This window comes from Zychaea mexicana (assembly GCF_025766255.1).
Source record: "Zychaea mexicana strain RSA 1403 chromosome Unknown BDB00scaffold_25, whole genome shotgun sequence".
In the NCBI taxonomy this organism is placed as follows: domain Eukaryota; kingdom Fungi; phylum Mucoromycota; class Mucoromycetes; order Mucorales; family Lichtheimiaceae; genus Zychaea; species Zychaea mexicana.
This window is the reverse complement of record NW_026516688.1, coordinates 36846-62862: the sequence shown is the minus strand read 5'-3', so window position 1 is coordinate 62862 and position 26017 is coordinate 36846. Positions and strand designations below refer to the sequence as shown.

At 41.4% G+C, this 26017-nt stretch overlaps 11 protein-coding genes across 11 annotated transcripts; 5 read left to right on the top strand and 6 right to left on the bottom strand.

The window, feature by feature from the left end:
- Positions 1-237: 237 nt before the first annotated feature.
- On the bottom strand, positions 238-826 carry BDB00DRAFT_816858 (uncharacterized protein). The gene is made up of 2 exons (XM_053123020.1): positions 513-826; positions 238-421 (listed from the first exon to the last, which is right to left on the bottom strand). Exons 1-2 carry the CDS (start codon positions 733-735, stop codon positions 417-419), a joined length of 228 nt encoding a protein of 75 aa, XP_052980999.1. The 5' UTR covers positions 736-826; the 3' UTR covers positions 238-416.
- A 497-nt stretch (positions 827-1323) lies between these two features.
- On the bottom strand, positions 1324-2299 carry BDB00DRAFT_882650 (uncharacterized protein; the record flags this gene model as incomplete). Its single annotated transcript, XM_053128168.1, has 3 exons — positions 1324-1622; positions 1744-2099; positions 2172-2299. The coding sequence occupies 3 exons, from the start codon at positions 2297-2299 to the stop codon at positions 1324-1326; spliced, it is 783 nt and encodes a 260-aa protein (XP_052980998.1).
- Positions 2300-7427: 5128 nt separating this feature from the next.
- Positions 7428-7637, bottom strand: BDB00DRAFT_731390 (uncharacterized protein; the record flags this gene model as incomplete). The annotated part of the gene is made up of 1 exon (XM_053118321.1): positions 7428-7637. A coding segment is annotated over one exon (210 nt), but the record flags the coding sequence as incomplete, so codon positions are not given.
- Positions 7638-8078: 441 nt separating this feature from the next.
- BDB00DRAFT_816829 (uncharacterized protein) lies at positions 8079-9083 on the top strand (the record flags this gene model as incomplete). Its single annotated transcript, XM_053123019.1, has 2 exons — positions 8079-8660; positions 8722-9083. Coding segments are annotated over exons 1-2 (614 nt in total), but the record flags the coding sequence as incomplete, so codon positions are not given.
- Positions 9084-9577: 494 nt separating this feature from the next.
- Positions 9578-10170, top strand: BDB00DRAFT_973778 (uncharacterized protein). The gene is made up of 2 exons (XM_053129890.1): positions 9578-9895; positions 9987-10170. The coding sequence occupies exons 1-2, from the start codon at positions 9670-9672 to the stop codon at positions 9989-9991; spliced, it is 231 nt and encodes a 76-aa protein (XP_052980995.1). The 5' UTR covers positions 9578-9669; the 3' UTR covers positions 9992-10170.
- Positions 10171-12800: 2630 nt separating this feature from the next.
- Positions 12801-16413, top strand: BDB00DRAFT_286644 (uncharacterized protein). Its single transcript, XM_053116793.1, has 6 exons — positions 12801-13673; positions 13778-14382; positions 14505-14705; positions 14782-14936; positions 15008-16274; positions 16368-16413. Exons 1-5 carry the CDS (start codon positions 12972-12974, stop codon positions 16129-16131), a joined length of 2787 nt encoding a protein of 928 aa, XP_052980994.1. The 5' UTR covers positions 12801-12971; the 3' UTR covers positions 16132-16274; positions 16368-16413.
- BDB00DRAFT_286642 (uncharacterized protein) lies at positions 16412-17019 on the bottom strand. The gene has a single exon (XM_053116792.1). The coding sequence runs from the start codon at positions 16962-16964 to the stop codon at positions 16602-16604; it is 363 nt and encodes a 120-aa protein (XP_052980993.1). The 5' UTR covers positions 16965-17019; the 3' UTR covers positions 16412-16601.
- A 1976-nt stretch (positions 17020-18995) lies between these two features.
- On the top strand, positions 18996-20384 carry BDB00DRAFT_816819 (nucleophile aminohydrolase). The gene is made up of 6 exons (XM_053123018.1): positions 18996-19139; positions 19259-19453; positions 19574-19684; positions 19771-19829; positions 19916-20018; positions 20105-20384. Exons 1-6 carry the CDS (start codon positions 19044-19046, stop codon positions 20267-20269), a joined length of 729 nt encoding a protein of 242 aa, XP_052980992.1. The 5' UTR covers positions 18996-19043; the 3' UTR covers positions 20270-20384.
- A 7-nt stretch (positions 20385-20391) lies between these two features.
- On the bottom strand, positions 20392-21342 carry BDB00DRAFT_871013 (uncharacterized protein; the record flags this gene model as incomplete). Its single annotated transcript, XM_053126777.1, has 2 exons — positions 20392-21180; positions 21250-21342. 2 exons carry the CDS (start codon positions 21340-21342, stop codon positions 20392-20394), a joined length of 882 nt encoding a protein of 293 aa, XP_052980991.1.
- Positions 21343-21616: 274 nt separating this feature from the next.
- BDB00DRAFT_786848 (uncharacterized protein) lies at positions 21617-22072 on the bottom strand (the record flags this gene model as incomplete). The annotated part of the gene is made up of 1 exon (XM_053120644.1): positions 21617-22072. The coding sequence occupies one exon, from the start codon at positions 22070-22072 to the stop codon at positions 21617-21619; it is 456 nt and encodes a 151-aa protein (XP_052980990.1).
- A 246-nt stretch (positions 22073-22318) lies between these two features.
- Positions 22319-24411, top strand: BDB00DRAFT_816814 (Alpha/Beta hydrolase protein). The gene is made up of 3 exons (XM_053123017.1): positions 22319-23044; positions 23185-23435; positions 23531-24411. The coding sequence occupies exons 1-3, from the start codon at positions 22592-22594 to the stop codon at positions 24252-24254; spliced, it is 1428 nt and encodes a 475-aa protein (XP_052980989.1). The 5' UTR covers positions 22319-22591; the 3' UTR covers positions 24255-24411.
- The last annotated feature ends 1606 nt before the right edge of the window (positions 24412-26017 follow it).

Sequence of the window (26017 nt, the reverse complement as noted above, 5' to 3'; positions counted from 1 at the left end):
GATATCGAAAGCTGATTCATCAACAAAAACACAATTTTCAAGGTAATCCATATCTGTTTTGCTCCACTTCTCAACCCACGCTATGCGGTTTGCAATTTTGGTTGGATCGTTTCTGGGAGCTGGATGACGAGTGATTTTTTTGAATGAAAGGTTGCATTCTGTTTTGAGGAAATTTCTCACACTTGATTCTTTCAGTGTGAATGATTCGAATTTTTCAGTAAGTGAATAAACTGCATCCACAACCCTGGCTTGAGGATTACTGTCATAAAAATTCAAAAGGTGAATCTTATGCTTCTCATCAAGCTGGCCTGCTGATTTATTGATTTTATTGGTTTGTTTTTCAAAGATATTCCAATCTTTATCCTCTTTCAGTCTCCTAGCCCATTTCTGTGCAGTTCTTTCAGCAACACCGCCTGCTAATCTACCAGATTTGGCAGCATTGAACAACTTAATCCTATTGTAGTAGACAAAAAGCAGTTTCTGATCATTGGTGTAGTTGTTATAACTCCTACCACTATTGATCTTTAAGTTGGTGGCAATCTCCTCCATCTCAGCATCTAAGGCTTCCATCTCAGTGTCCTTCTGCTCTGTATTTTGCTTCTCGCAGTAAAGTCGAAGACGAGTTAATGTTTTTAGATGGAAGGGGTTAATCTCTTCTTCGCATTCCATCGCATCGCGCCCATTTTCATCACAAATGTTTCCCTGGCCATCTTCATAAAAAAAGTATGTACTCATTAAACAAAAGTAAAAAAAAAAAAAATACCGCCCTACAATTTGAAAAATCCGCCTTTTGAGAAAAATGGGACTCTTACAGTCACGTAATACACCCTTTCTTTCAATTCAATCGGCACAAATTCAGTATGGCAAAATCGTCTCACTAAAAAATTTACCCGTCCCAGCAGAAAAAAAGTACGTCCAAATTTTTATTCAAAACCCAGTACATAAAGAAAGTGAATTAATTTGAGATGAATAAAAGCTTGGCTGGGACAAGTTAAGAAAATGTTGGAACAGGCACAAGACAGATTAGTAAAGTTTCAAGACTATTTTAGAACCATTTGAGATCCACAACTATCTAAGACTATTTTTCTTTCATTCACAATTTAACTAAATAGTTTCGATTTAACAAGCAACGTCATTTATTTCATATCAACCAAACCAGCAAGTATACAATATGTAGATGAATATACTACTTCTGATGAAAAAATGACAGAGAGAAGAAATGCAAGGCATATAATTTAAGTCATGCTAAGTCGGGGTTTTTTTTTATTTAGTCACTTTGTCCAAATACTTTTAGTCGTAAAAATATATTTGATAGCATGAATTTTATTTATATTGGATGCTACAGTCACGATACTTCGAGGTGGTATTGTTAATCATCTGGAATAATTGTGTGGTATGGGGACTTGCAGAGGGAGAAAATGTTGAGGTATCGACTGGATATGCAACTTTGGGGGATGTGGGGGATGGCGTGCTGACAGGTGCAACGACAGATGGTGATGAATCTGCTTGGTAACAGCAATGCCAAAATAAAAGGGTGACGCGCAATAACGTACGGATATTTTTCAGTGTGATGAATGAGTGAAGGCAGGATAACGCTTCAGGCAGGGTGATGCGGCCAATTTCTGTTATGGTAAAGAAACTGCTATGTATCATTTGTGTCATATAAAAAACTAATTGAAATCCTACAAAGCATTGTGAAATGGTTATGATCTATAAACACTGTAGCAACATTTTCCTTCTTACCATTAACTTGAAAAGTGAGAATAGGATGGTCATACTTCAAGACGCTGTTGCGCGACAAGACGGCGAGCTTGAGCGTGTCCAAGCAAAGGGAATGATTGGTGGTGTTGTCACCGCCAAGCTTGACTTCTCCAAAACCAAGGGATTGCCCAAATGCACGTTGGACCAAGGTGGATACAATGGCGTCCGGACGAATGCCAGTGGTCATTGTGTCCTCCTTGTTCGGCCATCGTAATACAACCTTCCTCGTAGTATCTGCCACAATGGACGACAGCAATGGATCATAATACCTGGTTTGTACGTCTACTTCTCCAAATTGGTTCTTGTCTGCGATGGGGTCAAACGGTAGTTTCACCAACCTACAATGAAAATAGATGAGGAAGGATATTAGTACTTAGACGCACTTTTCTCTACCACACTACAATATTTACAAATCAGCAATGCCTTCGACAACATTAGACTTGAATTGATCCATGCTAGTGGCCAGAGTCAAGAGGCGGAGCTTGGCACTTTTTGGAGATATACCCTCCTCGTCAACAGCAGATACAACATTCACCATTTCCATAAAGTCATCATTGGTAAAATTCGGGGTATCGTGTGGCACTTTGCTGAGTAGCGTTTGAATTTGACACTTTAACAAATTCTTGAGCACTTGTTCCCCAAAAACAGTCACTTTGCATTTTATTGTGATATAATCTTCATTTTTTCTTTTAGATTCTTTTTTTATATCACATTTATTATTAATATTTAATTTATTCATATCTTCTTGTAAATTATTTTCAAATATATCATTTAGTCTTATATTATTTATATGTTTTTTGATAAAATCTAAATCAAGACCTTTTTTAATTTCCAATAATTGTAAATTATTTTTATTATCAAACATTTTTTTTTAAAAATCTTATAGCTATATCTTTCTCATTTTCCAATAACTCATCTATAGTTAACATTATTTATTTTATATCAATAAATTCAATTTTTTATTAATTATTTCGGGTTGAAAATTAATTATTCTTTTCATCACCTTTTATAATATTTTCAAACGATAAAATTGATGATTTTTTTTAATATTTTTGTAATAGATAGCGAAAATGACATTTGAAAATACAATTAACCTTTTTTATTTAATGAATTATTTTAAATTGATAAAAATAATCGATCACGTGTTTTCAAAAATATTTATTAAAATTTTTATATTTTTTTACTTTTTTTATGGATTAACAATAGCTATCAATAAAGTAATTAAATTAATTAGTGAAATAATAAACATTTACAAAATATATTAATTTCCTTTTCTTGCTAAACCATGTCAAGACCGTGAGGAAGGGGAAAGAGAGTTATTTTTATTAAACATATGCACTTTGATTTTAAAGTATGCCTCAGGCATTGTACCACACTCAGATGTACAGGATTTTTCATCTCCTAGTGGATGTTTGAACTTTTATTTAGGTGAAGGGATTTAATTTTAGGCAGAGTAGACATGAATGTTAATCTGAGTGGACACGAATGAAAATCGAGCTGGACATGAATGAAAATCAAGCTGGACATGAATGAAAATCGAGCTGGACATAAATGAAAATCGAGCTGGACATGAATGAAAATCGATCTAGACATGAATAAAAATCGAGCTAGACATAAATGAAAATCGAGCTGGACATGAATAAAGATTGATCTGGACATGAATAAAGATTGATCTGGACATGAATAAGGATCGACCTGGACATGAATTAAAATCAATCTGGACAAGATAATAAACAATCTGTACGTGAATGAAAATCAATCTGGACAAGAATAATAATCAATCCAAACACAAATAATAGACAACCTGGATATAATAACAGTCAGCCTGGACATAGTTTTAGTCAACTAAGACTTCAAAAAAGTTGAAGAAGTAGATAATATATTAAGTGTAGCAGAGCAGATCAGCAGAATTTGTAAGTACTTAAGATTTTCAATTCAAGTCAAGACATAATAAAAGTTAAGCAGTACAAAGCCAAAGTCAAGTAAGATATAGTATGGCTGTTTCACTCGTGATAGGAAGCTTTCAGGCTAACATACAGGAAATGGCAAGAGTGCGTTAGAGACTCACTGTGTGCACAAGCCTACTATTTTGCTGTGGGAACAGGGTCTGAACGTTAAATTGGAGGGTGGTGGCTGAGGTAGGTGGAAAGTGTGGGATTTGTTAGTGGAAGCAGGGAGGAAAAAACAACAACAACCAAAGATCTGTTTTTTTTTTCTCATTACCATTCGCCTTGCAAATCAACAGCTGCGACGCACACTTGTAAATGGCTCCTACTCTCTTCGCGATGAATAGAAGAAAAAAGAAAATATAACGGCACAATCCACAGATTCATTGAAAAACGAAATGAAGGTAACTGTTTTCTTAAAAGAAGTATGTGCTCAAGATTTATAAGGAGTAGGCCGCCGTTACTGCTGCTTAAAAAAACTCTGGGTAAGTAAACAAAGGAAGGGAAAGGTAATCGGTTGTGCTTGAGGTATAGCTTTAGTGGAGATATGCCCATTCAGAATTACTGCTTCTTTCTCTTTTTCTATGTATATACTTATGCACCATCTTACACCATTCCAACGTCAAACTTACGTGCGTAATACAACATCGTCCTCTACCTGCACAAACGATTCGTACTCACAACAAGAACGACGCAACAATCTTCTTCTCCATTACTCAAACACAATCATATACAACTTGACGCTGATCCGCCATTGGCTTGCAAAATATACAGCCTGACGTATTCACCTTTCACTATCATGTACGCCCATATTACACGATGACGACTATGACGCCGGTCTTTTGTTTTGATACTTATACGCTCAAGCACATCATCATCGTAATGACGGCCATCTCTTTCTTTGCTGTTTGTATACACATCAATGTGATGATAATTATATTCCTATGATGCATACACACTACCACAGCTATAATCCTCCTCTGCAATTCGCTGTACTCGCACACACACGATGGCAACGACGATTACCTTTTTCTTTTTGCATATGCCAACACGAAAATTGCCGGTCTTGATGGATAAGGTAGTTATATATGCTGATGGGTGGAATGTAGGGTTTTATTATTGTTACTGTAGATGTTATGGTTGGGATAAAAAAATAAAAGTAAAAGATCATACATTATGTAGTCATTATGTTTCAGTTGTCTGCATAAACGGGTGTGGGATGGGATTGCATATTATTACAAGTGCTTCTATAAAAACTATAGATATAGCTCTGGGCGGTGATGATAATATGGCAGGGACAAAAAAGAAAAGGCGTTTGTTGTTATGAAGGAGGAAGTTTTCTTGCTATTACAACAGCAACTTCATTTGTTATTAATAACAACAACTATGAACAACCAACAAGTTACTACCCTTGACAACATTCGCAACGCTCTCTCTCACTCGACTGTACCTGGCGTTCTTGCTTTCATTCCTAATGAAATCGTGTGCGTTCCTGCTGCTCAATGGCAGATCTTCAAGGATCACATCTCGGAATTGTGTGGATACAAATGGGCTCACAAACGCGAGACTGTGAATGGCACCAGACTCTCTGCCACGCAATGTCAAAAATTACAAAAACCATCCGTATCCACGAAACAACATCCTTCGCACTTGTATAACTCTTGTAAAACCTTCTTTGTTATCTTTCTTATATAACGGTCATCATACTTTATTTTCATCCAATCCACATCAACACAAAAGGAAAGAAACCCGTCAGTTATCCTTCCAGCTATCTACAGCTCATTTATCTATCAAGACCGGCGATGTTACTGTTGGTATATGCAAAAGGAGCAAAGTAATCGCATCAGGTTGTATGTTTTACAAGCTAATGGCGGATCAGCGTCATGTTGTATATAATTGTGTTTGAGTAATGGAGAAAAAGATTGTTGCGTCGTTGTTGTTGTGAGTACGAATCGATTATGCAAGTCGGAGACGATGTTGTATTACGCACATAAGTTTGAAGTTGGAATGGTGCAAGATGGTGCATCAAGTATATACATAGAAAAAGAGAAAGAAGCAGTAATTCTGAATGGGCATATCTCCACTAAAGCTATGCCTCAAGCGCACCCAATAACCTTTTCCTTCCCTTGTTCACTTACCCAGCGTTTTTTTAAGCAGCAGTAACGGCGGTCTACTCCTTATAAATCTTGAGCACATGCTTTTTTTAAGAAAACAGTTACCTTCATTTCGTTTTTCAAATAAATCTGTGGATTGTGCCATTTTGTTTTCTTTGTCTTTTATTCATCGTGAAGAGAGTAGGAGCCATTTACAAGTGCGCGTCGAAGCTGTTGATTTGCCGTGGCGAATGGTAATGAGAAAGAAAAAGGATCTTTGGTTGTTGATTTTTTCCTCCCTGCTGCTGCTAACAAACTCCAATTTGTTTCAAACTCAACCCAGGTAAAATGAAATGAGGGGAAACGCTCAGGCCCTGTTCCCACAACAGCAAAATAGGCTTATGCGCACAGTGAGTCTCTGACGCACCCTTGCCATTTCCTGTACATTAGCCTACAAGCTTCTTGTCACGAGTGAAACAGCCATACTACTACATCTTGACATTGGCTTTGTACTGCTTAACTTCTATTATGTCTTGACTTGAATTGAAAATCTTAAGTACTCAAATATTCTGCTCTGCTACACTTAATATATTATCTACTTCAACTTTTATTATGTCTTAGTTGACTAAAAGTATGTCCAGGTTGACTGTTATTATGTCCAGGTTGTCTATTATTCATGTTTAGATTGATTATTATTCTTGTCCAGATTGATTTTCATTCACGTACAGATTGTTTATTATCTTGTCCAGATTGATTTTACTCATGTCCAGATTGATTTTAATTCATGTCTAGGTCGATCCTTATTCATGTCCAGATCAATCCTTATTCATGTCCAGATCAATCTTTATTCATGTCCAGATCAATCTTTATTCATGTCCAGCTCGATTTTCATTTATGTCCAGCTCGATTTTTATTCATGTCTAGATCGATTTTCATTCATGTCCAGCTCGATTTTCATACATGTCCAGCTCGATTTTCATTCATGTCCAGCTTGATTTTCATTCATGTCCAGCTCGATTTTCATTCGTGTCCACTCAGATTAACATTCATGTCTACTCTGCCTAAAATTAAATCCCTTCACCTAAATAAAAGTTCAAACGTCTACTAGGAGATGAAAAATCCTGTATGTATGATCGACTACAGAAAGTACAGTCACTCTGCAAGTCAGTACAACAATTCGCTATGCTGTTCATTCGCTAGGAAGGATGCACCCGACGACAAGGCTAATATCTCCTGAATGTTTGATTTTCAAAGGAACAGGTTTGGGAATGATGTCTGCTTGATACCAGTAATTTAGGAAAAGAGAAGTAATATCGTTCACATCAATAATCCAATGCTTCTCTTCGTTGTCACTCTCTTGTCGAGTATTAGCATGCTCTTGATCCAAATCAGCTGTAGTTGTTGTTGCTATAGGCTGTGATGCAGTTGTTTCCTGTGTTGGACGTGGAGTTGGTAATTCTACGGTTGAGGTTTGATTTTGAGGCTCCAAAAGGCCCTAGGAATCAGATACTAACATCTAATCGATCACTTCAGAGCAGTTGGATGCAGCAGTTTCCAAAGCATATTTTCGTTTGCGTTCCTTCCAAAACGCTGTGCAATCAAGGGTGAGGCACCAGTTTTCAAATTCCTGAAGGAGGCGAGATTGCTCTGCTTCGGACATGTTAGTAATGATAGTCTTATATCGAGCGTGGCAGCGCCTGCGTTCATAGTAATCATGCTCCAGGGCAAACGCCTTTAAGGTAAGCGTACTGACGTTACAAACGCACCATTGAGCATCAGCTGCTAACACCCGTGGTCGCTTCTCGTTTGATTTTGGAATGATGGCCGTTTTTCTTTTGCGATTCTGTGCCGTATCCGGTTCCTCTGGTGATTGTTGGTCTTTTTTAGCTGTTTTCGTGTTCACTTTATTATTTTTGGAGCGTAACTGACGTTTGCTGACAGTAGGAGTCTGACCACGTTTACCTGTCATTTCAATAAATGATTAAAAATGAACAAAGATAAAAAGGAAGGCTTATTACTTCTTCATCAACGAAATGGACTGCTTTTGTTCATCAATTGATTTCCTGTTTTTCATAGTGGGGTGATACGTCAAATTGTAGTGACATCACGTTTTATTTTAGTTTTACTTAAAAATATTTCTCAATCACTAAACAAATTTCCTTTTTGCTACCGCATCATTGCAATCTCGTAAGTATTTAGTCTGCATGCTATGATTTTTTGGATGCTCTTCGTGGAGAAATGCTTTGAGTCAGTAGTCCTTGTGGATGAACCTCTCTCGATACCAGCCCTTTGGAGTCGATTTAATTCTTTTGGATCATTTCGCTTTTGTCATGCTCCTCGGACATTGGGTTTTCTTCATTTTGTGCGGAAGAGATGCTTTGAGTCAGTAGTCCTTGTGGATGAACCTCTCTCGATACCAGCCCTTTGGAGTCGATTAATTTTTTTGGATCATTAGCTTTTGACTTACTCCTCGGACACTGGGTTCTTTTTCGTAGAAGAGCCTCTATTCATATTGATATTTCATATTACTAACGTTTTATTTTGATGGTTGCTTTACCTGGCTGGAATGTGATTGTTCAATTTGCCTGAGGCACTACATCGATGGCAAATACTATGAGGAAGGTTGTATTACGATGGCCGAGCAAGGAGGACACAATGACCACTGGCATTCGTCCGGACGCCATTGTATCCACCTTGGTCCAACGTGCATTTGGGCAATCCCTTGGTTTTGGAGAAGTCAAGCTTGGCGGTGACAACACCACCAATCATTCCCTTTGCTTGGACACGCTCAAGCTCGCCGTCTTGTCGCGCAACAGCGTCTTGAAGTATGACCATCCTATTCTCACTTTTCAAGTTAATGGTAAGAAGGAAAATGTTGCTACAGTGTTTATGGATCATAACCATTTCACAATGCTTTGTAGGATTTCAATTAGTTTTTTATATGACACAAATGATACATAGCAGTTTCTTTACCATGACAGAAATTGGCCGCATCACCCTGCCTGAAGCGTTATCCTGCCTTCACTCATTCATCACACTGAAAAATATCCGTACGTTATTGCGCGTCACCCTTTTATTTTGGCATTGCTGTTACCAAGCAGATTCATCACCATCTGTCGTTGCACCTGTCAGCACGCCATCCCCCACATCCCCCAAAGTTGCATATCCAATCGATACCTCAACATTTTCTCCCTCTGCAAGTCCCCATACCACACAATTATTCCAGATGATTAACAATACCACCTCGAAGTATCGTGACTGTAGCATCCAATATAAATAAAATTCATGCTATCAAATATATTTTTACGACTAAAAGTATTTGGACAAAGTGACTAAATAAAAAAAAAACCCGACTTAGCATGACTTAAATTATATGCCTTGCATTTCTTCTCTCTGTCATTTTTTCATCAGAAGTAGTATATTCATCTACATATTGTATACTTGCTGGTTTGGTTGATATGAAATAAATGACGTTGCTTGTTAAATCGAAACTATTTAGTTAAATTGTGAATGAAAGAAAAATAGTCTTAGATAGTTGTGGATCTCAAATGGTTCTAAAATAGTCTTGAAACTTTACTAATCTGTCTTGTGCCTGTTCCAACATTTTCTTAACTTGTCCCAGCCAAGCTTTTATTCATCTCAAATTAATTCACTTTCTTTATGTACTGGGTTTTGAATAAAAATTTGGACGTACTTTTTTTCTGCTGGGACGGGTAAATTTTTTAGTGAGACGATTTTGCCATACTGAATTTGTGCCGATTGAATTGAAAGAAAGGGTGTATTACGTGACTGTAAGAGTCCCATTTTTCTCAAAAGGCGGATTTTTCAAATTGTAGGGCGGTATATTCTTTTTTTTTTACTTTTGTTAAATGAGTACATACTTTTTTTATGAAGATGGCCAGGGAAACATTTGTGATGAAAATGGGCGCGATGCGATGGAATGCGAAGAAGAGATTAACCCCTTCCATCTAAAAACATTAACTCGTCTTCGACTTTACTGCGAGAAGCAAAATACAGAGCAGAAGGACACTGCTGAGATGGAAGCCTTAGATGCTGAGATGGAGGAGATTGCCACCAACTTAAAGATCAATAGTGGTAGGAGTTATAACAACTACACCAATGATCAGAAATTGCTTTTTGTCTACTACAATAGGATTAAGTTGTTCAATGCTGCCAAATCTGGTAGATTAGCAGGCGGTGTTGCTGAAAGAACTGCACAGAAATGGGCTAGGAGACTGAAAGAGGATAAAGATTGGAATATCTTTGAAAAACAAACCAATAAAATCAATAAATCAGCAGGCCAGCTTGATGAGAAGCATAAGATTCACCTTTTAAATTTTTATGACAGTAATCCTCAAGCCAGGGTTGTGGATGCAGTTTGTTCACTTACTGAAAAATTCGAATCATTCACACTGAAAGAATCAAGTGTGAGAAATTTCCTCAAAACAGAATGCAACCTTTCATTCAAAAAAATCACTCGTCATCCAGCTCCCAGAAACGATCCAACAAAAATTGCAAACCGCATAGCGTGGGTTGAGAAGTGGAGCAAAACAGATATGGATTACCTTGAAAATTGTGTTTTTGTTGATGAATCAGCTTTCGATATCAATATGAGACCTCCAGGAGGATGGTCTATTAAGGGCACACCAGCTATTGTAATCACTCCTACCACCAGAGCAGTATCACACACAGTTTTGGGTGCAATCTCGGCGAAGTATGTCGTGTCAATGGAGCTTCGAAATCCTCAGGAACACACATTCAAAAGGCTAAAAATCGATTCTGGTAATCGCAAAAGAAAAGCACCATCAAAACCAAAGAAGCCTGCCTCCAAAGGAACTGTCACTGGCCATTATATGAATTTTATTCAGAAAACAATGGATGAAATGGATTGCATTCCGGAAATGAAAGGATATTATATAGTTATGGATAATGCACCAATACATACATCTAACGAGATTGATACTATGGTGACAGAGAGAGGATATAAGTGCATTTATCTCCCTCCTTACTCGCCTGAACTTAATCCTATTGAGCAATTTTGGTCCATAGTTAAAAATAAGGTCAAACGTAGTCAATTTCAAACTAAAGAGGATTTATCAACAAGAATAACTGAGGCTTGCAATAATGTTCCTCCAGAACATCTTCGAGCATTTGTACAACATTCGGTAAACATATTTGAAGATTGCTTAAAAGGCAATCCTATCTAATAAAATGTCACAAACAACTGTAAAAAATATCTACTGAGGATCGAAGAGACCGCCCTTTGAGAAAATTGTAACCGCCCTTTGAGAAAACAAAAACCGCCCTTTGGAAAAAAACAATCCGCCTATTGAGAAAAAACAATCCGCCTATTGAGAATTTTAAAACCCGCCTTTTTGTTTAAAAAACCGCCCTTTGGTGTTGCGCTAACTGTACTGTATCTTATCGCTCAGTTTGAATCGTCATCCGGCTTCTATCCTTCCAAAAACTCCATTTAGGATCTCCATGTAACATATCAGTTTGGGCTCAGCTGGCTTCGCTTCTAACCCGCATAAGCCTTTTATGCTCTCCCCAGCCACACTTAATACGGAAAGCAATAGTAATGAGTTAGATCACACATATGGCCAATATCAAGAGAAGAGCTTGGTTGCTGAGCCACCACTAGTGGTATCATTCTGATCACCAACAATGAACTTTTACTTTACATACTTAAAGGTCTTATATATATAAAGAGTTCCTGGTATACACCACAGAAGAGTGGTCAATGAACCCGTGACCATATTTACTGCTGAATGCATGCATATGTGCTGCAAATCACTACCCGTGCTAATTTTACTGTTATTGGAATGGCGGTGGTGACAGTCTAACGCAGCAATTCCCTTGGCCATAGGTCATCATTATGAAATGCACCCTATGCTACCCGAAAGAAGACGGCAACAAGACAAAGAAGTGTGTAGGTTGCGATAAATCTGGATAGCAAACAAGATCCCTTTTCAGTCGGCAGCACACACATCAATTACATTTTTACTTGTTAATGTTATCAAAGTTAAAAGGAATAACAGGCTCATCGGTACATACGCTCTTGAGCTAGTACTTTGACGTAAAATCACTATGAATAAGTCATGATTCCGCCTTATCTCAACTCCTGCTGGGATAACTCTGAGTGATGCTTTTATTGGTATAAATACATGGAAATCAAATATTCTGTCTCGTCTTCTTCTAAATAATTATTGAGATTCAGATCGTTAGAAAGACCCTTGTTATATTAAACATTTACGACCTACCCCCGCGAAAAATGTGTTTCGCGGACCCAAGGACCATAGCTTAGATTAGGCTTATGTTCGTAGGCGCGAGTTCATCATTGCTGCAGTTACAGTACTGTAGTTTATCTGACAGCTGTTCCCTACCAGTATATAAATTTAAGCGACTGTTATCAGTTGGTGATGTTACTATCATTTGGAAGCGATGAGCGCGTAAGGAAGACTAACGTAATAATAAGGATAAAAGTTGGTCAATATTACATGTAAAAGGAATTGAGGGAAACTAGTGAGGGTTGAGTATTGTTGTGCTAGTATAACAGAGGTTAAATAGAAGGGCGTCATCTGCCTGACGTCACAACATCAGCTTTGAGGGCCATTTGTGGTATGCCATGCTGTTTCTCCTAACTAGTATACGTACCCTTTATTACTTTCTTCCTTACGGCCACAAAGGGATTACAATAGGGAATATGTATCTATATAGACACATTGTAGCATTACGAACCTTTTGCATGGCTCTTTAGACATCGAATTTTGTGCTTGCTACCAACACACCAGAACAGTAAACCGTCGATGAGCGTATCCTGCCAGATATATATCTACAGACTGAACCATAAACCCAATACGCCGACTTGTGCGCGCCACATTACTTAACGAGTTGAGTTGACCGAAGATCTTCTGAAGGGTTTCAGAAGTCCAAAAATGGTAAGTCGTTTAGCCATAAAGCAAATGCCGGGCTACCTGTCACCTGTCGTAGTGATTTGCAACAATCTCCCCCCCTCTTCCTGCAGTCTTCAATTCCTTCTTTCGACTTCTCTTTATTCTCCCTTTCTACCCTTATTGTTTACCAAGCAACAGAAGAGACGCCCACACTTACTTCCACACACAAAAACTCGTACACAACACATAGACATAGCAACAAGAGGGGCTGTCAAATGGACCTATCACCGAAGCAGATACACTATTTTAAGCGTGAGCTGCTGGCCATTCAGCTTCGCCAAGAACTCGAAACAGTTCGACGGAAACCTGATCTGCTTGCTCGATTGGTGCATCCAGCACATTCAGAAACCGACGATCTTCCGTTTTTGCGCTATATTTTCCAGCACATTGTGGTCGAGTTTCCATTGCTGAAACAAGGAGGTGGTAACGGCAGCGGCAGCAGCAGCAGCAACGGACAAGACGATACCGCTGGCACGGGCAATAACAAGGAGTTTTGGGATAAGGCGCATGAATTTTTGAGTGAGTTTGGCAAGGTGCAACTCAATACATATGCACCAAGTCAAGCCGACGCCACGCAACGACAAGTCATGACGCGTAAATTAGAAAAGACTCTCATTTTGGCACTCAATGTCGGCATCAAAACGGTTCAAGGACAAGAAGAAAGTGTTAAAGTGACGCCTAGTGACCTCGCTTCTGCTGCACTACAACAAAAACCAGAGGTAGTAGCCGCTGTAAAAAAACGCAACAACAGCAACAGCGATAACAACAACAAAAATTCGTTGGCCACTGGCCCAGCAGCAACATCATCATCGTCGTCGTCGTCGTTGTCGGCTCCTGACGGAGAAGGAGAACAAGTACAACAGGAAACAAAAAAGGAAAAGCAGTCGGTGTTCACTGATGTCAATGTTGCGACGGTGGTAAGTCAAATTTTGAAGATCAGTGAGTGTATTTTGGATTGGACGGAGGCGAATGATGATGAAGCTGATCTTCATATGAAATTGGTTTATATTCTTCAAATCAGCGTGAGATTCGTGAAAGCAGGACGTTTCGTGGCACAGTGACGCATGCCGAGTTCATTATAAGCTCAGTGTTGGTGGATAATCCTAGCGATAACGATGCTGTTGAACAGCAACAGCAACGGATCTATGTCGCACGACGTCATGGGCAGTTTCGACAGCTGCATGATCACCTTCAGAGTAAATTCCCCCGCGTGAGAGTTCCCATGGTGCCGAATAAGGCATCACGCGATGCAGGCGATTTCTATCGGGACAAGGATCGGCTGCTGTTGCGCTCCTTTTTACGGCGTGTCATTGATCATCCAAAACTCTCCAAAGCTGCTGCTGTCCGTGCCTTTCTTCTGGATAATCCGATGACCTTGACGGCGGAAGAATTAGAGGACATTGAGCGACGAAAAGAGATGGATGTGAAGCGGGCAGAGCAAGAGCACAAGTTCCGTCAGGAAGTGGATGAAAAAGTCGTTGCACTTAACGACCTACTGGATATGCTCAAGAAGCAGGTCATGCAGCCAGGCGGGTTAGTGCAGGTGATTGAAACAATCAAGCAGACCGAAAGACTAGAAGATTTGCCAGACACGTTACGAAAAGCATTTGAATGGGGCCGGATCAAGTAAGCGGTTTTGTCTTGTTTTAAACGTGACAGATGTGGTGGAAAAACGGGATGTATAAAAAGGGGGTATCGAACAGGACATCACAATTAGAACTGATTGAAACAAAACATGGCCTTTGCAGTTTTGCGTTCACGCTGCACACGCATTTCGTAACAGATGATACTGCTGCAGAAAACACAGCAACGCTGAAGCGTACTCATAACTTCATGCCGTATCGTACCATGGCGACCATTCTCAGGTTGTCGAATCCGATCGCCATTGTCAAGATGGTACTAGACTTGTTCCTCGCTCAACCACTTGGAGGCCGTAGCTTATTTCAGAGGTAATAATAGCATAATGGTTAAACGGAAAAGGTTCATTATTTTTCTTTTGATTAATGATAAGACTTGTAATATCAGAGTTATCGTGGCCAATATGGAAGAGGATACTAGAGTAATTGACAAGGATATCCAAACCCTTGAAGAAAAGATAGGGGACAAACTGTTGTGTGCCAAGGTAGCAAACGCTGTCAATACGACCTTGCCCACAAACGCTACGGGAAACCATGACCGTGGTAAGTGTAGTAAAACCTTTTATTGGTGCGCATGATGTTGAAGAACTCAGTTGATGTCAAAAAAAACATAGCTGTTACAAACCCGGTGCTTGAAACTCTCATACTATTACAACGAGACGATATCGAACCACAGCTGGCACCGGATCAAATCGTCAAGCTTGCGCACCTTGATAATGGACCAAACAAAACGACCAAGCGATTAATCAAGCAATTATACGATTTATGGATTTTGCGTGCTCGTAAACGGGAACAAGAACTATTGATGTCGCTGGTGTTCCAAGGCGTGACGGGTGAAATCTTGAAGGAACTTTTCGCAATCTTTTATCAACCATTGGCACAAGTGTATAAGGCAGCCAACATTGGTGAATCGATCCAGCACCTGTCAGCATTCATGAGCGATCTTATCCAACTTTTGGACAGCTTAGAAACTGCAACTGTAGAGACCAACACTGTGGAGCCATTTGTGCGGCTTGTCCAACGGCACGAGGATAAATTCTATCAATTTGTACATCGTGTGCACGCTCAGGACACTTCGCATCTGTTCGACGAACTGGTTGGCTATGTAGACCATATTCTGGGCTCGTTGACACGGGGAATTTATCCTAAACAGCCATTGGATTTGCACAAAGTTGTGACATCGGCCGGCATCCCTCCCAATGAATACCAAGCTCTACGTGATGAAATTGATGCACTGTGTGAGCATCGACGGCAGCAAAAACTACTTCATCTGGAACGTACTCGTCGTAAAGTAGAAGTGCACAAGAATACCACTACCAGCAATAACTCAAAGGAGATAGACGATCTTATGGTCAAGAGTGCACGCCAAGATTATCAAGATTTGATCCAGTTTTTACCAAGCAATATGGATATCATGGGCGTAATCAACGATATTCAAGATATAGACTCTGAAGATACCGGTAGCACCGCATTAACGGACGATACCTCGAGTACTACTAGCAGCAGCGATGACAGCGACGATGACGAATACGATAATGAACGACGTGGCAGCAATAGTAGCCTGCAGTCATCTTCAGAAATACTTGCGCCTCCTGTACTCAAGATTATACCCACTGTCGTTCCTTTCTTTGTTCGAGATGTGTCTCAGATGATGGAGCAAGCGCTGCGCGACAGCAAAAATGCAGCAACAGCCAGTCAACAAGTACCAGATCAACAGCAGCAGGAAACGAAAAGTTAAGCGATGCTAATACTAATTCTTTGATAACTATATACTTTTTGTAATACTTCACCTTTACATAATACAAAATTTTGCTTTATATCAAGTTATATATGATTGTCCGGCTGTTTTGCACATAGCGTCTATGCACTACATGAATAATGGTACGTACTAGTAGTAAAACCATCACCACTAGCAACGGATGTTTGACACAACAAAATGGAAGCAGCTGAACGGCTCCTGTTTGATGTAGCAAGCATTCACGCATATTCTGTGCACCAATATATATGTATCATATATATATGTACAACTTTTTAGATAAGATAACAGGGTTCATAACTTATGTTGCTTAAACATCAACAGAACAAGTCAGAAGCTTGTCTTGCCGTCCCCTTTTTTCTTGAAGCAGGATGAACTACACCTGTGCCGCTTTGTCGTGAAATTCGAGCCAAACCGACCAAATGATCATCATAGAATTTCGTAAGGTGAAATTATTTGCTGTATCGTCGAGTGTTCATCCTTGGCAACGTGCTATTTAGATAGCGACGACTGTAAGTAGGAGCATGAAACGCCCTGAATAGCATATAGAACGGGTAGAGAAAAGAAGCCGGTGGTATCATTTGTGGAGCATGAGGGAGAGAGAACATCATGGATACATTTGGTGTCATGTTTACGTACCGGTTTCCCAAACAAATCCATTTATCGAGACTTGGATGAACGAGTGGTTGTCCATAGATATCTTGGCTTCGTCTGGAACCTCCGGAGACAGGTTCTGTAGCTTTAATTCCACACATGAGAATAAGAGCGATGCATCTTCGGCACTGTAATTTCGTGCGTGTATGTTTCGGTGCCATAGTTTGAACTCAAATTTTAAAGAGGACTCTCACTCTCTCTCCTATTCGAAACAAGGGTGAAGTAAGGAAACGGAAGGAGTGGATGTCCCGCAAAAAAAATATGTTGCTGTACGTTGTTCTGGGGAGATTTAGGGCTTACATGGACAAGGCCGATTCAGTCACTTGTTCTTCGTCGCCGTGAGGTGACTGGGCGATATAGGCAAGCTTTGCTCCGGGGCTGCTGTCGCCGATGAAGATATTGCAGTGCAGTTACACGTTCGTTTATATCTAAAGCCTCGTGAGCAGACTCGGATGGTCCATATTCGTCTATGTGAACAGGGACGAAACGGCGGTACTCTTTTTTGCTTTATGTATGCTAGGTTTGATAGCCGTGTGGCTAGCTGTCGCCCATGGCGAAGCGTGAACTGCTTCTGTGGTTTCCTGTGGTAAGAGCTTCTAGGGTAAGGTTCAACCCAGCAAGATGTGTTTCTTTCAATGTCAATAGTGCTGCTTGTTCTAGTCGCCTGCGTTTCTGACATCAGTTTTTCTGATATGATACACGGTACTCGCATGCTGATCACTCGAAAAACCATGCTGGTCCCTTAACCATGTTCTTGAAAGCCAATTGATAATCTTGTGTAGTGGCCAATAAATTGATATACCAGTATCCCATGCCTCGTGGCTGGCAGGTCGTGATAAATAGAGTTGTTAACGAGCAATACCTGCATTGCAAGCTTGGCAAGCATGCACATACAGCAAATATATATCTTTGTTGCTTTCGGTACTGAGCGTGTTTCGTGAATGCTATTCTATGGCGTGAACTTGATGTCTCGTTGCCATCTGCCACTGTATGTCTATCGAACGATATGTACAATTTGTTTTTTATTAACATTATCCTATATACTGAGTTGATGTTCGTACATAGTGCTAACTTGGCACTCGCAGTAAGGGTTTCTTCAGGGTCCAGGCCGATTGCGCCATCGAAAGATTCCACCCCTTGTTCCCTTGCTGGTGCTCTTTAATATGTAATTTATTAGCAGTGACGGCGATAATAACTCTTGCTTTCATAACACATACAGTACCATTTGCGCGCGGTCATTGTATCCTCTTAATTTTGGCAAGTACCGTAGATTCATTGCGCCGAACTTTAATGCGCGTTAAGTCCAATTAAATATATTGGCAGAAAGCTGTACGCCGCTCGTCTGCATCATTTTCTCAAAGTAAAGTTTGGTGTGGGCGTTTCTACCACATCATTCAGCGTCTCAGTTAAAAGCTTGTCGTATCTTACTCATCGTTCTGTTCTGTTGTTTGCCTGCGCCGTCTATTAAATCGTAGTGGAGCGCATACAGATAGTTGACACGAACTGGACCACCCTCCTCCTTCTGATCAAAACAATTTCTATACGCTACTTCCAGCCGTAGACGTTCGGGGTGGGGCATAAACTCTCGCTCTATATAATTTAGGATTGTTATATATCTATAATGCCTTACATACTATATATTTCGCACATGGTCTTTTCAATATATTGGAGCCATGATTAATAACATGCTTAGATTTGAGCTTGGAACATTTCATCGTCAGTTTGTCTCCATCAATCTATCTTTCTTAAGCTGACGTCTTCTTTGTCAAAGGAGTATGGGCGAAGCCACTTTTACTTTGCAAACATGCCTTTAAGTGTCAGTGTTCTTATACCTATCAGAAGGTCCTGCATCAAAAGAAAGATATGAACTAATAAACTTTCTTGCTGTTTCAATGTTAAGCAGCATAGTTTATTACAGAAGGAAAAGGAAACTAGGTTGCGGAGACAACGTGTCTAAAAACTAAAACATCACATTTCATTCCGATGCCTTTGCTGACACTCTGGCTACATCATTGAGTATGGTGGATATGGGGTCGAAAGGCTGACCTTTTTTGGTGGGGGTGGGAGGTGGCATGAACCTTGGGGCGCCGGAGAGGTACACTATGCTTGTCGGAAATACAAATACTGCGTGTTAGCCAATAGGCTATCGTTGTTTGTCCGCTTAGAGAGAGAGAGAGAGACTTGACGGCTGACGCGGCCCTGTTTCTGCAATACCCAACTCTTTTCATTTTTAACCTCTAATGTTCCTCACAAGAAGCGAGTACGATAGAGGTGTCAATACTTTCTCACCCGAAGGTCGTTTGTTCCAAGTTGAATATGCCATCGAAGCAATCAAGGTCAGTTATAGTATATTTATTTTATATATAACACGCAAACAGCATTCCGTGTTTGCGGTGAATCCCGTTCGCCACCAAAAATAATGACACGTCTCCAATGTATGTATATACATTGATAGTTGGGCACGACGGCCATTGGCATTCAAACGTCAAAAGGCGTTGTACTTGCTGTAGAAAAACGTGTTTCTTCACCATTGCTCGAAGCAAGCTCGATTGAAAAGATTATGGAGGTCGATTCCCATTTAGCAGTAGCATTGAGTGGTATGGTCGCTGATGCTCGAACACTCGTTGATTACGGTCGCGTTGCAGCACAGGTAGCGTCATTTAGTATTACTCGAGGCATAACCGCAACAGAAATGAAATCCAAGTGAGCTTTTCTTTTAAATCGTGTTTTTGTTTTTATATATCTGTTTTCTTTTTTCCAATATATGCAGAACCATCGATTTACATATGACGAAGCCCTCAAAGTCGAAAGTTTGACCCAGTCCACTTGTGATTTGGCTCTGCGATTCGGTGAAAGTGCCGACGGTGAAGAGGCTGTCATGGTAATGATTCTTTGGGAACACAAGCAAAATAAAAGTTGGGGATGCTGGAGTAACGACGGCGACTGATCAAAGATGTAATTTTATAGAGTCGACCTTTCGGTGTAGCATTGCTTATTGCTGGTGTAGATGAAAAGGGACCTCAACTGTAAGGCGTTGGTTCCATTATTTACTTGAAAAAACGACAAGAGGATGTTATACTTACTTGAACTGTTTCTCTATTACGTTGCATAGCTACCATACTGATCCATCAGGAACGTTCATGAAATACAACGCAAAGGCCATTGGATCTGGCTCCGAAGGTGCACAAACTGAGCTCGAGAAAGAATACCACAAAGTATGTGCACAACACGCTTGGATTCAAAAGAAAGGAGAGAGAGAGAGATAAAATGACGGTATAACTCACATTCAACCATTTTGCAGTCAATGACCCTGGAAGAAGCCGAGACGTTGGCTTTGACCGTACTCAAATCCGTCATGGAAGAAAAGCTCAACAAGGCCAATGTACAAGTCGCGTCGGTGACACCTACCGAAAGCTTTAAAATCTACAGCGAAGAACAGTTGCAATGCATCATTGATCGGCTGTAATTTCTCGTGGAGGGAAAAGGAGGAAGAAAGAAAGGAACATTACAAAACACTTTTTATTTTTTTTTCTCTAACTTTTTTTGTGTGAAGAATTAAAAAAAAAACAGACAACAAAACAATCATAATCAAATGTTACGTAACATGAAGAGCAATGTCAGGGCAACAGCAAAAGACATGTAAAACGGCATGGCATGAAGCTCGTGGGAGGATGGTGCACCGTCCGTGAATACGCCGATTTGACCAAGCTGACCATAGTCGATTTCATTGTAATCGATGCGAGGATATGAGCCTGGCATGATTGTGTTGACTGCATAGACGGTGGAGACGACATAGGATGTTTGTTGTTGTGCTTGGTTATTCCTGTCAATATCTTGAATGGCCTTTTCTTGCTGCTCATCGTCGTCGTCGTGAGCTGACGGAGGCAATGGACTGGATGGAGGGGTTGGAGAGCTGCTAACCAGAACAGGCGATTCAAAAAGAGATGACGGTGTGATTGCTGGATCAGGCGATGGTACCGCATTGTGTTGTTGTGCAGTTGAAGGCAGAGGAGGAGATGATGGTGGTGGTGATGGTGGAGCACCGTCAGTAGGTGTATGAGTCGTAGCTACTGACGAAGATGTTGTGGAGGAGGTAGTGTGATGCGAGCTACTTGTGCTTTCTTTGTGCTCGGAAGTCGTGGTGTGATGGTGGTGATGATGCGTTTCCTTTCTTGTTGTTGTGTGGTGATGATGGTGTTTATCATGTTTTGCCGCCTCGAGATGCCCGTCGGGAGGAGGTCCTGATGGATCACGATCTCTCGAAGGAGGATGTTGATGCTTTGACGGCGGTCCTCCAGATCCTGGTCCGATCTGATCCATCCTATCCACAAACGGATCATCTTCTATTCTTTCCCAACCATGAGGCGGCTCTTCCATCTAACACAAACATTCATCTTGATCATATCAGCATATGCACTGTCGCCAGGGTAACAAAGGTGAACGTACCGCATTGCCCCAGACTTCGTCATCCGGCATCATAAGATCGTGCCATGGCCCACTATCAGCGTCAGCAAAAGGGGGTGGATGGGGAGGACGCATGTTCTTGATCCAATCCGAAAGAATAAGCCTTTTTCTAGAAATCTAAACGGCTCGAAAAAGAAGAAATCAAGCAACAGGTTCTACTTTGACAGTTGTGCTTTTTTTATACCACGGATCACGATCCTGACCACACTTGTTTGCAAATGTTTATGTTCTTGGGATTAGGACCAAGGAATTTATAGCAGCGAAATAGAAGCAAAATAGCAAACAAAGGATGTTTGGTGGCGGTAAAGATGTGTCTTTGTGTGTGTGTGGGGGGGGGGGAAAGGGTAGGCTATGACGCAGAAGCTGTCAGTTTAGCCAATTCGTCGCGTAGTGCCTTGCCCTTTTTCACCTTTTCGCGCTGGTCGTCATTTAATGTTTCGCCCTTGATCAACTTTTGCTCCAACTCTTCGACCTGTCTAATCTTTTTCTGCACGTTACGGATTTTCCGTTCTTCAACCGAGGTGGTGTTGGTGGCAGCAGGCTGTGTGTGTGGCCTTGCCTCTTTGATAGGCTTTTGTCGTTTCTGCTCTTCTTCTCTACTCTGTAGCAAATGTCGTTGCTGTTCCTGCTCTGCCTGCTGTCGGGCTTGTGGTGATGCATAGCGTTGAACATCTTCTAATGGTGTGAAACCGGCCCGTACTTTGCGAGCGGGCCGGTAGGATCCGTCGGCCCGTCTTGATCCAGGGATCCATCGTTCCTCACCCACGGTAATAATGCCGGCATCGGTCGGATTGGGATCTGTCATTATCTCTCGCAACTAAACAAAGCAAAAGCAAAAAATAGAACGTTTGTGGTAACCACTCGTAGTGCAAAGAAACGTGCGCTAGTTATTGCTGAGTTTATGTAAGAAGGAAAAAGGCCCGCGCTTTGGGAGGGTTCATATTTGTGTGCAACATTTTTATTTCCATTCGTTTTTGCTTGTTTGTTAATCAACCCTTTCTTTCGCCTCCTCTTCTCTTTTCCCCCATTCTTTCTCTATCATTATCCAGTGCAACATGACGACGGTGAAAAAGCTACAGCATCGATTGCTCCGCACCGAACGCACCAAGATATCGCTTAGAAAGAGCCAGGCTGCTGCTCATGCAAAGACAAAAGAGCCAACGACAGGAATACCACCCCGATTATGGGGCCACCTCATACCACCCATGCCTGTCGTCACTTCAACCATCTATCGTCATTACGCTAAAGGTACGACTGTGACTCTTCCGTAGCCCGGCATATCCGCTCAAGAAGCTCTCACACAAGACGAGTGTATTAATGCATAATGCAACACTCTATGCCAACAACAACAACAACAACAATGTTAACAGGTCCACCCGCCAAATCCTGGTCACTGACATTCGACCTGGCTATTGCAATCGTGTCAGACCTACTGAGACGCTCCAGCAGCAAAACGGTCGAAGATCTGCAAAGGCTATCCACCACCAAAGGCGCGCCCGTACCGTCGGACATGAAACGACACAAAGTACTCCTTCCTCAAGACTATCGGGTTCGGGCTGGGAATCACTTGGGCTGCTTATTCACTGCCCAAGACGAGCAGGCCATTGGCTGGGACTGGAAGAGCGACAAGAAGCGGGTCAAGGAGCTCAAGGGCGAATGGATGCAGCCCAAAAAGGTGAGCAGCCCATTGAAAAGGACGATCCTGTATCTTCACGGTGGTGCGTACTATTTAGGCTCATATGGGCTGTATCGCAACCTGCTGGCCAGGCTTGCAAAGGTTAGTTTCTACGCTAGTGATTTTTCACATACACACGCTCTCTTTATTTGTCTGTCTCAGTCTCAATGTTGACTACAAACACATGATAATGGTTGATGGTGCGAAGGCTGATTGATCAATTTCTGTCTGTACTATGATAGTTGTCAGATGCTCGAGTATTTGCCATCAACTACCGATTGGCACCCCAACACCCCTTTCCAGCGGCTGTTGAGGATGCATTGGCGGCGTATCTGTACATGCTCGACCCACCTGAAGGGATTGACCCCGTTGATCCTAACTCGATCGTTGTCGCAGGAGACAGCGCTGGAGGCGGATTGTCTCTGTCACTCTTGCTAGCGCTTCGCGATGCTGGGTTACCGTTGCCGGGTGGTGCCATGACTTTATCACCATGGTAGGGAAATTGCGAAAAAAAAACATTTATGCACCTTAAAGTTAAGGGGTACTTGGGGGATTATGATGACTGATCCCTCTCTCTCTACGGAAAAGGGTGGACCTGACTCACAGTTTACCGTCCATCATCAACAACATCTCCACCGACTATTTGCCCCCGACAGGCTTCAAACACGCACCCTCGAAAGCACAAGACTATACTCTCCTACCACCTCTGAAAAGGACATGCAGCATCGGCCCATTTGCTGAATCAGATTTAGATCGTGTTCAGTTCTATGCCGACAACAGGGTCCTAAAACATCCGCTTGTCAGTCCGGTCTTTGACAAGAAGAGTTTGCGCGGTTTGCCGAAGCTGTTGATACAGACAGGCACAGCCGAACGTTTACACGATGAAGCCGTTTATGCTGCACTTTTGGCCAGCGATCCGCTTTTCTCCTGCAACGACAAGAAAGATGACAAGGGTGACGACGATCGCACAGACGTTACACTCGAGATCTATGTGGACCAGCCCCACGTGTTTCAGATTATTCTACCTACACGATCATCCACCTGCGCCATCAAACGACTAGCAGATTTCGTACGAGACGCTACCGTGCAAGAAGACATAGAAACATCACCGGATAGTAATACAACGAAGGGATCCAAATTAAAGGTACACACTATATCGCCACGCGGCAATATCAGCGAAACCAAGAACGAACTGTTGGACACGTTCAAGGATGGAACCAAATGGACGGATTGGCAGGCTTCCTTGGCCAAAGAGAGTCTCCGTAGTCGGTTAGAGGATGTAGAAGCAGCTGTCGCAAAGCTAGATGTTTGAATAGCCTGCTCCCTCAACAAGTATAGTTTTTGATAGTTGATGTGCGTCTCCCTCACACCTCTTTCGAACAAGTATAATCCATCTCTTTTGATCATGACTTCTGTACTATTTCTACTTTGTCGGTTGACTTTTTAGTTTAAGAAAAAAGCGATTTCAGAACAAACAATATCCTTAGTTCATATGTTACTGCTAACTCTGTACATCAATTTGCAGGATCATGCGAGGCATTTAACATATTCGATTAGTTTATCCCGTCAGCATGATCCACAAAGTTCAAGTTGAATAAGTTCAGCAAAGAGTTCAAAGAAACCAGGCTTGCTGCAATGGGCCTACAAAACGCAAGCTATCAAAAGCATGTGATTACGTGTAGATGCAGTTTTACTGGTTGCAATTTCCTTATTTGAACACACAAAGCAAAACACCTTGGGGACGGCCGATTAGCGAGGGCACTTACTTGTGTGGAATGATTTGACACGGTAATGACGAACTAATGGCGGGAGTAATGGTGCTGCGGGGATGGTGTTGTTTTGTCGACCTACCAAAAAGAAAAGATCTGGATTGTGTATCACGTACCAGCAACATCGTCGTCGTCGTCGTTGTTGTTGTTGTTGTTTGCTGGTGCCACCCATCACCCATCTGTCTTTCTATTTCTAATAATACTTGTATTAAGCTTTATTCTTTTTGTTTGTTGTGAGCGATAGCAACAAACGTACGATTATATACACACGCTCGCACGAACACTGTGTTTGTGTGAGAGAATATTACATATCCCCAACCGCCTTCCTTATACATCTGCATCTGTTTCCACCGCGACCACGCCTGCTTGCCAGTGTTCGACACATCTTGCGATTGCGACTTTTTTTCTTCTTTTGCACGTATCATACAGTAACGCAGTATACTCTCTTTCTGCGTTCTCGGGAAGTTACTACCGAGTTCAGAAAACGGCCGGAAGAGCAATCGAGATGTCTCCGAGGGCTGATCTTTTGATAGTTGTACGTAATACTTCGTTAGCAGCAGATATAGTGCTCTCATAACAACAAGAGCAATAACAGGAAACGCTTCTTCATAGTCCGCGGGCTGTACTGTAGTACACACAAAAGTGCCGCATGGAGTATGTATCCACAAAATGAAGTCTTCTCTGTGCACCAGGGCCATCTTCTTTTGAGCTTTTTTGAGTCCGACACTACAAGTGCAGCATCATGCCTGCTGGGCAAAGAAGGAACTTGTCCCTGAAAATTGGCTACTGCTGCTCTTGGCTGTATCATAGTGATCATTTACTACTGCAGTCACTTTATCATGCAGAGAGAGAGAGAGAGAGAGAGAGAGAGAGCAAACACTCTACTCAATCTTAAATACCACGCATCTCGCAGTTTGAAACGAGGCCACGGAGGTGGGAAGGCTTGTCTTGGGTGTTTGTGACAACAATGGCTGTTCTTCCTTGCACTGGTTAATACGATCGATCTACTGTGTATACTATCATACTGCCGGTGTGATGACGCCCCTCTTTCTTCTTCTACTACTTCTTCTTGACAAGAATACGTGCATGGACGTACGTTATTATTTGTCCTTTGGGTTACACATTGCTTTTTGCAGTAATAAGTGTGTGGTACTGCATCGTGTTTTGGGAATGCGCTTATGCGCCTTGTGAAATGTTTCGTTATTGTGGCATGGAAGGAAGGAAAAGCAAACGCCCAACACGCCACTGTGTTAAGGAAAAGCTGCTCCTCATTTGGCAAAAAAAAGGCAAACCTGCATTCCAGCAT

Bases quoted from the DNA above. Each gene is read 5' to 3' on its own strand.
- BDB00DRAFT_816858 (XM_053123020.1), bottom strand. From the start codon at position 735: ATGAGTACATACTTTTTTTATGAAGATGGCCAGGGAAACATTTGTGAT.
- BDB00DRAFT_973778 (XM_053129890.1), top strand. From the start codon at position 9,670: ATGAGTACATACTTTTTTTATGAAGATGGCCAGGGAAACATTTGTGAT.
- BDB00DRAFT_286644 (XM_053116793.1), top strand. From the start codon at position 12,972: ATGGACCTATCACCGAAGCAGATACACTATTTTAAGCGTGAGCTGCTG. The intron at 13,674-13,777 runs GTAAGTCAAATT...TCTTCAAATCAG, and splicing joins ATGTCAATGTTGCGACGGTG to CGTGAGATTCGTGAAAGCAG. The intron at 14,383-14,504 runs GTAAGCGGTTTT...TGGCCTTTGCAG, and splicing joins TTTGAATGGGGCCGGATCAA to TTTTGCGTTCACGCTGCACA.
- BDB00DRAFT_286642 (XM_053116792.1), bottom strand. From the start codon at position 16,964: ATGGCACCGAAACATACACGCACGAAATTACAGTGCCGAAGATGCATC.
- BDB00DRAFT_816819 (XM_053123018.1), top strand. From the start codon at position 19,044: ATGTTCCTCACAAGAAGCGAGTACGATAGAGGTGTCAATACTTTCTCA. The intron at 19,454-19,573 runs GTAGCGTCATTT...CAATATATGCAG, and splicing joins ACGGTCGCGTTGCAGCACAG to AACCATCGATTTACATATGA. The intron at 19,685-19,770 runs GTAATGATTCTT...GTAATTTTATAG, and splicing joins ACGGTGAAGAGGCTGTCATG to AGTCGACCTTTCGGTGTAGC.
- BDB00DRAFT_816814 (XM_053123017.1), top strand. From the start codon at position 22,592: ATGCAACACTCTATGCCAACAACAACAACAACAACAATGTTAACAGGT. The intron at 23,045-23,184 runs GTTAGTTTCTAC...GTACTATGATAG, and splicing joins TGCTGGCCAGGCTTGCAAAG to TTGTCAGATGCTCGAGTATT. The intron at 23,436-23,530 runs GTAGGGAAATTG...TCTACGGAAAAG, and splicing joins GCCATGACTTTATCACCATG to GGTGGACCTGACTCACAGTT.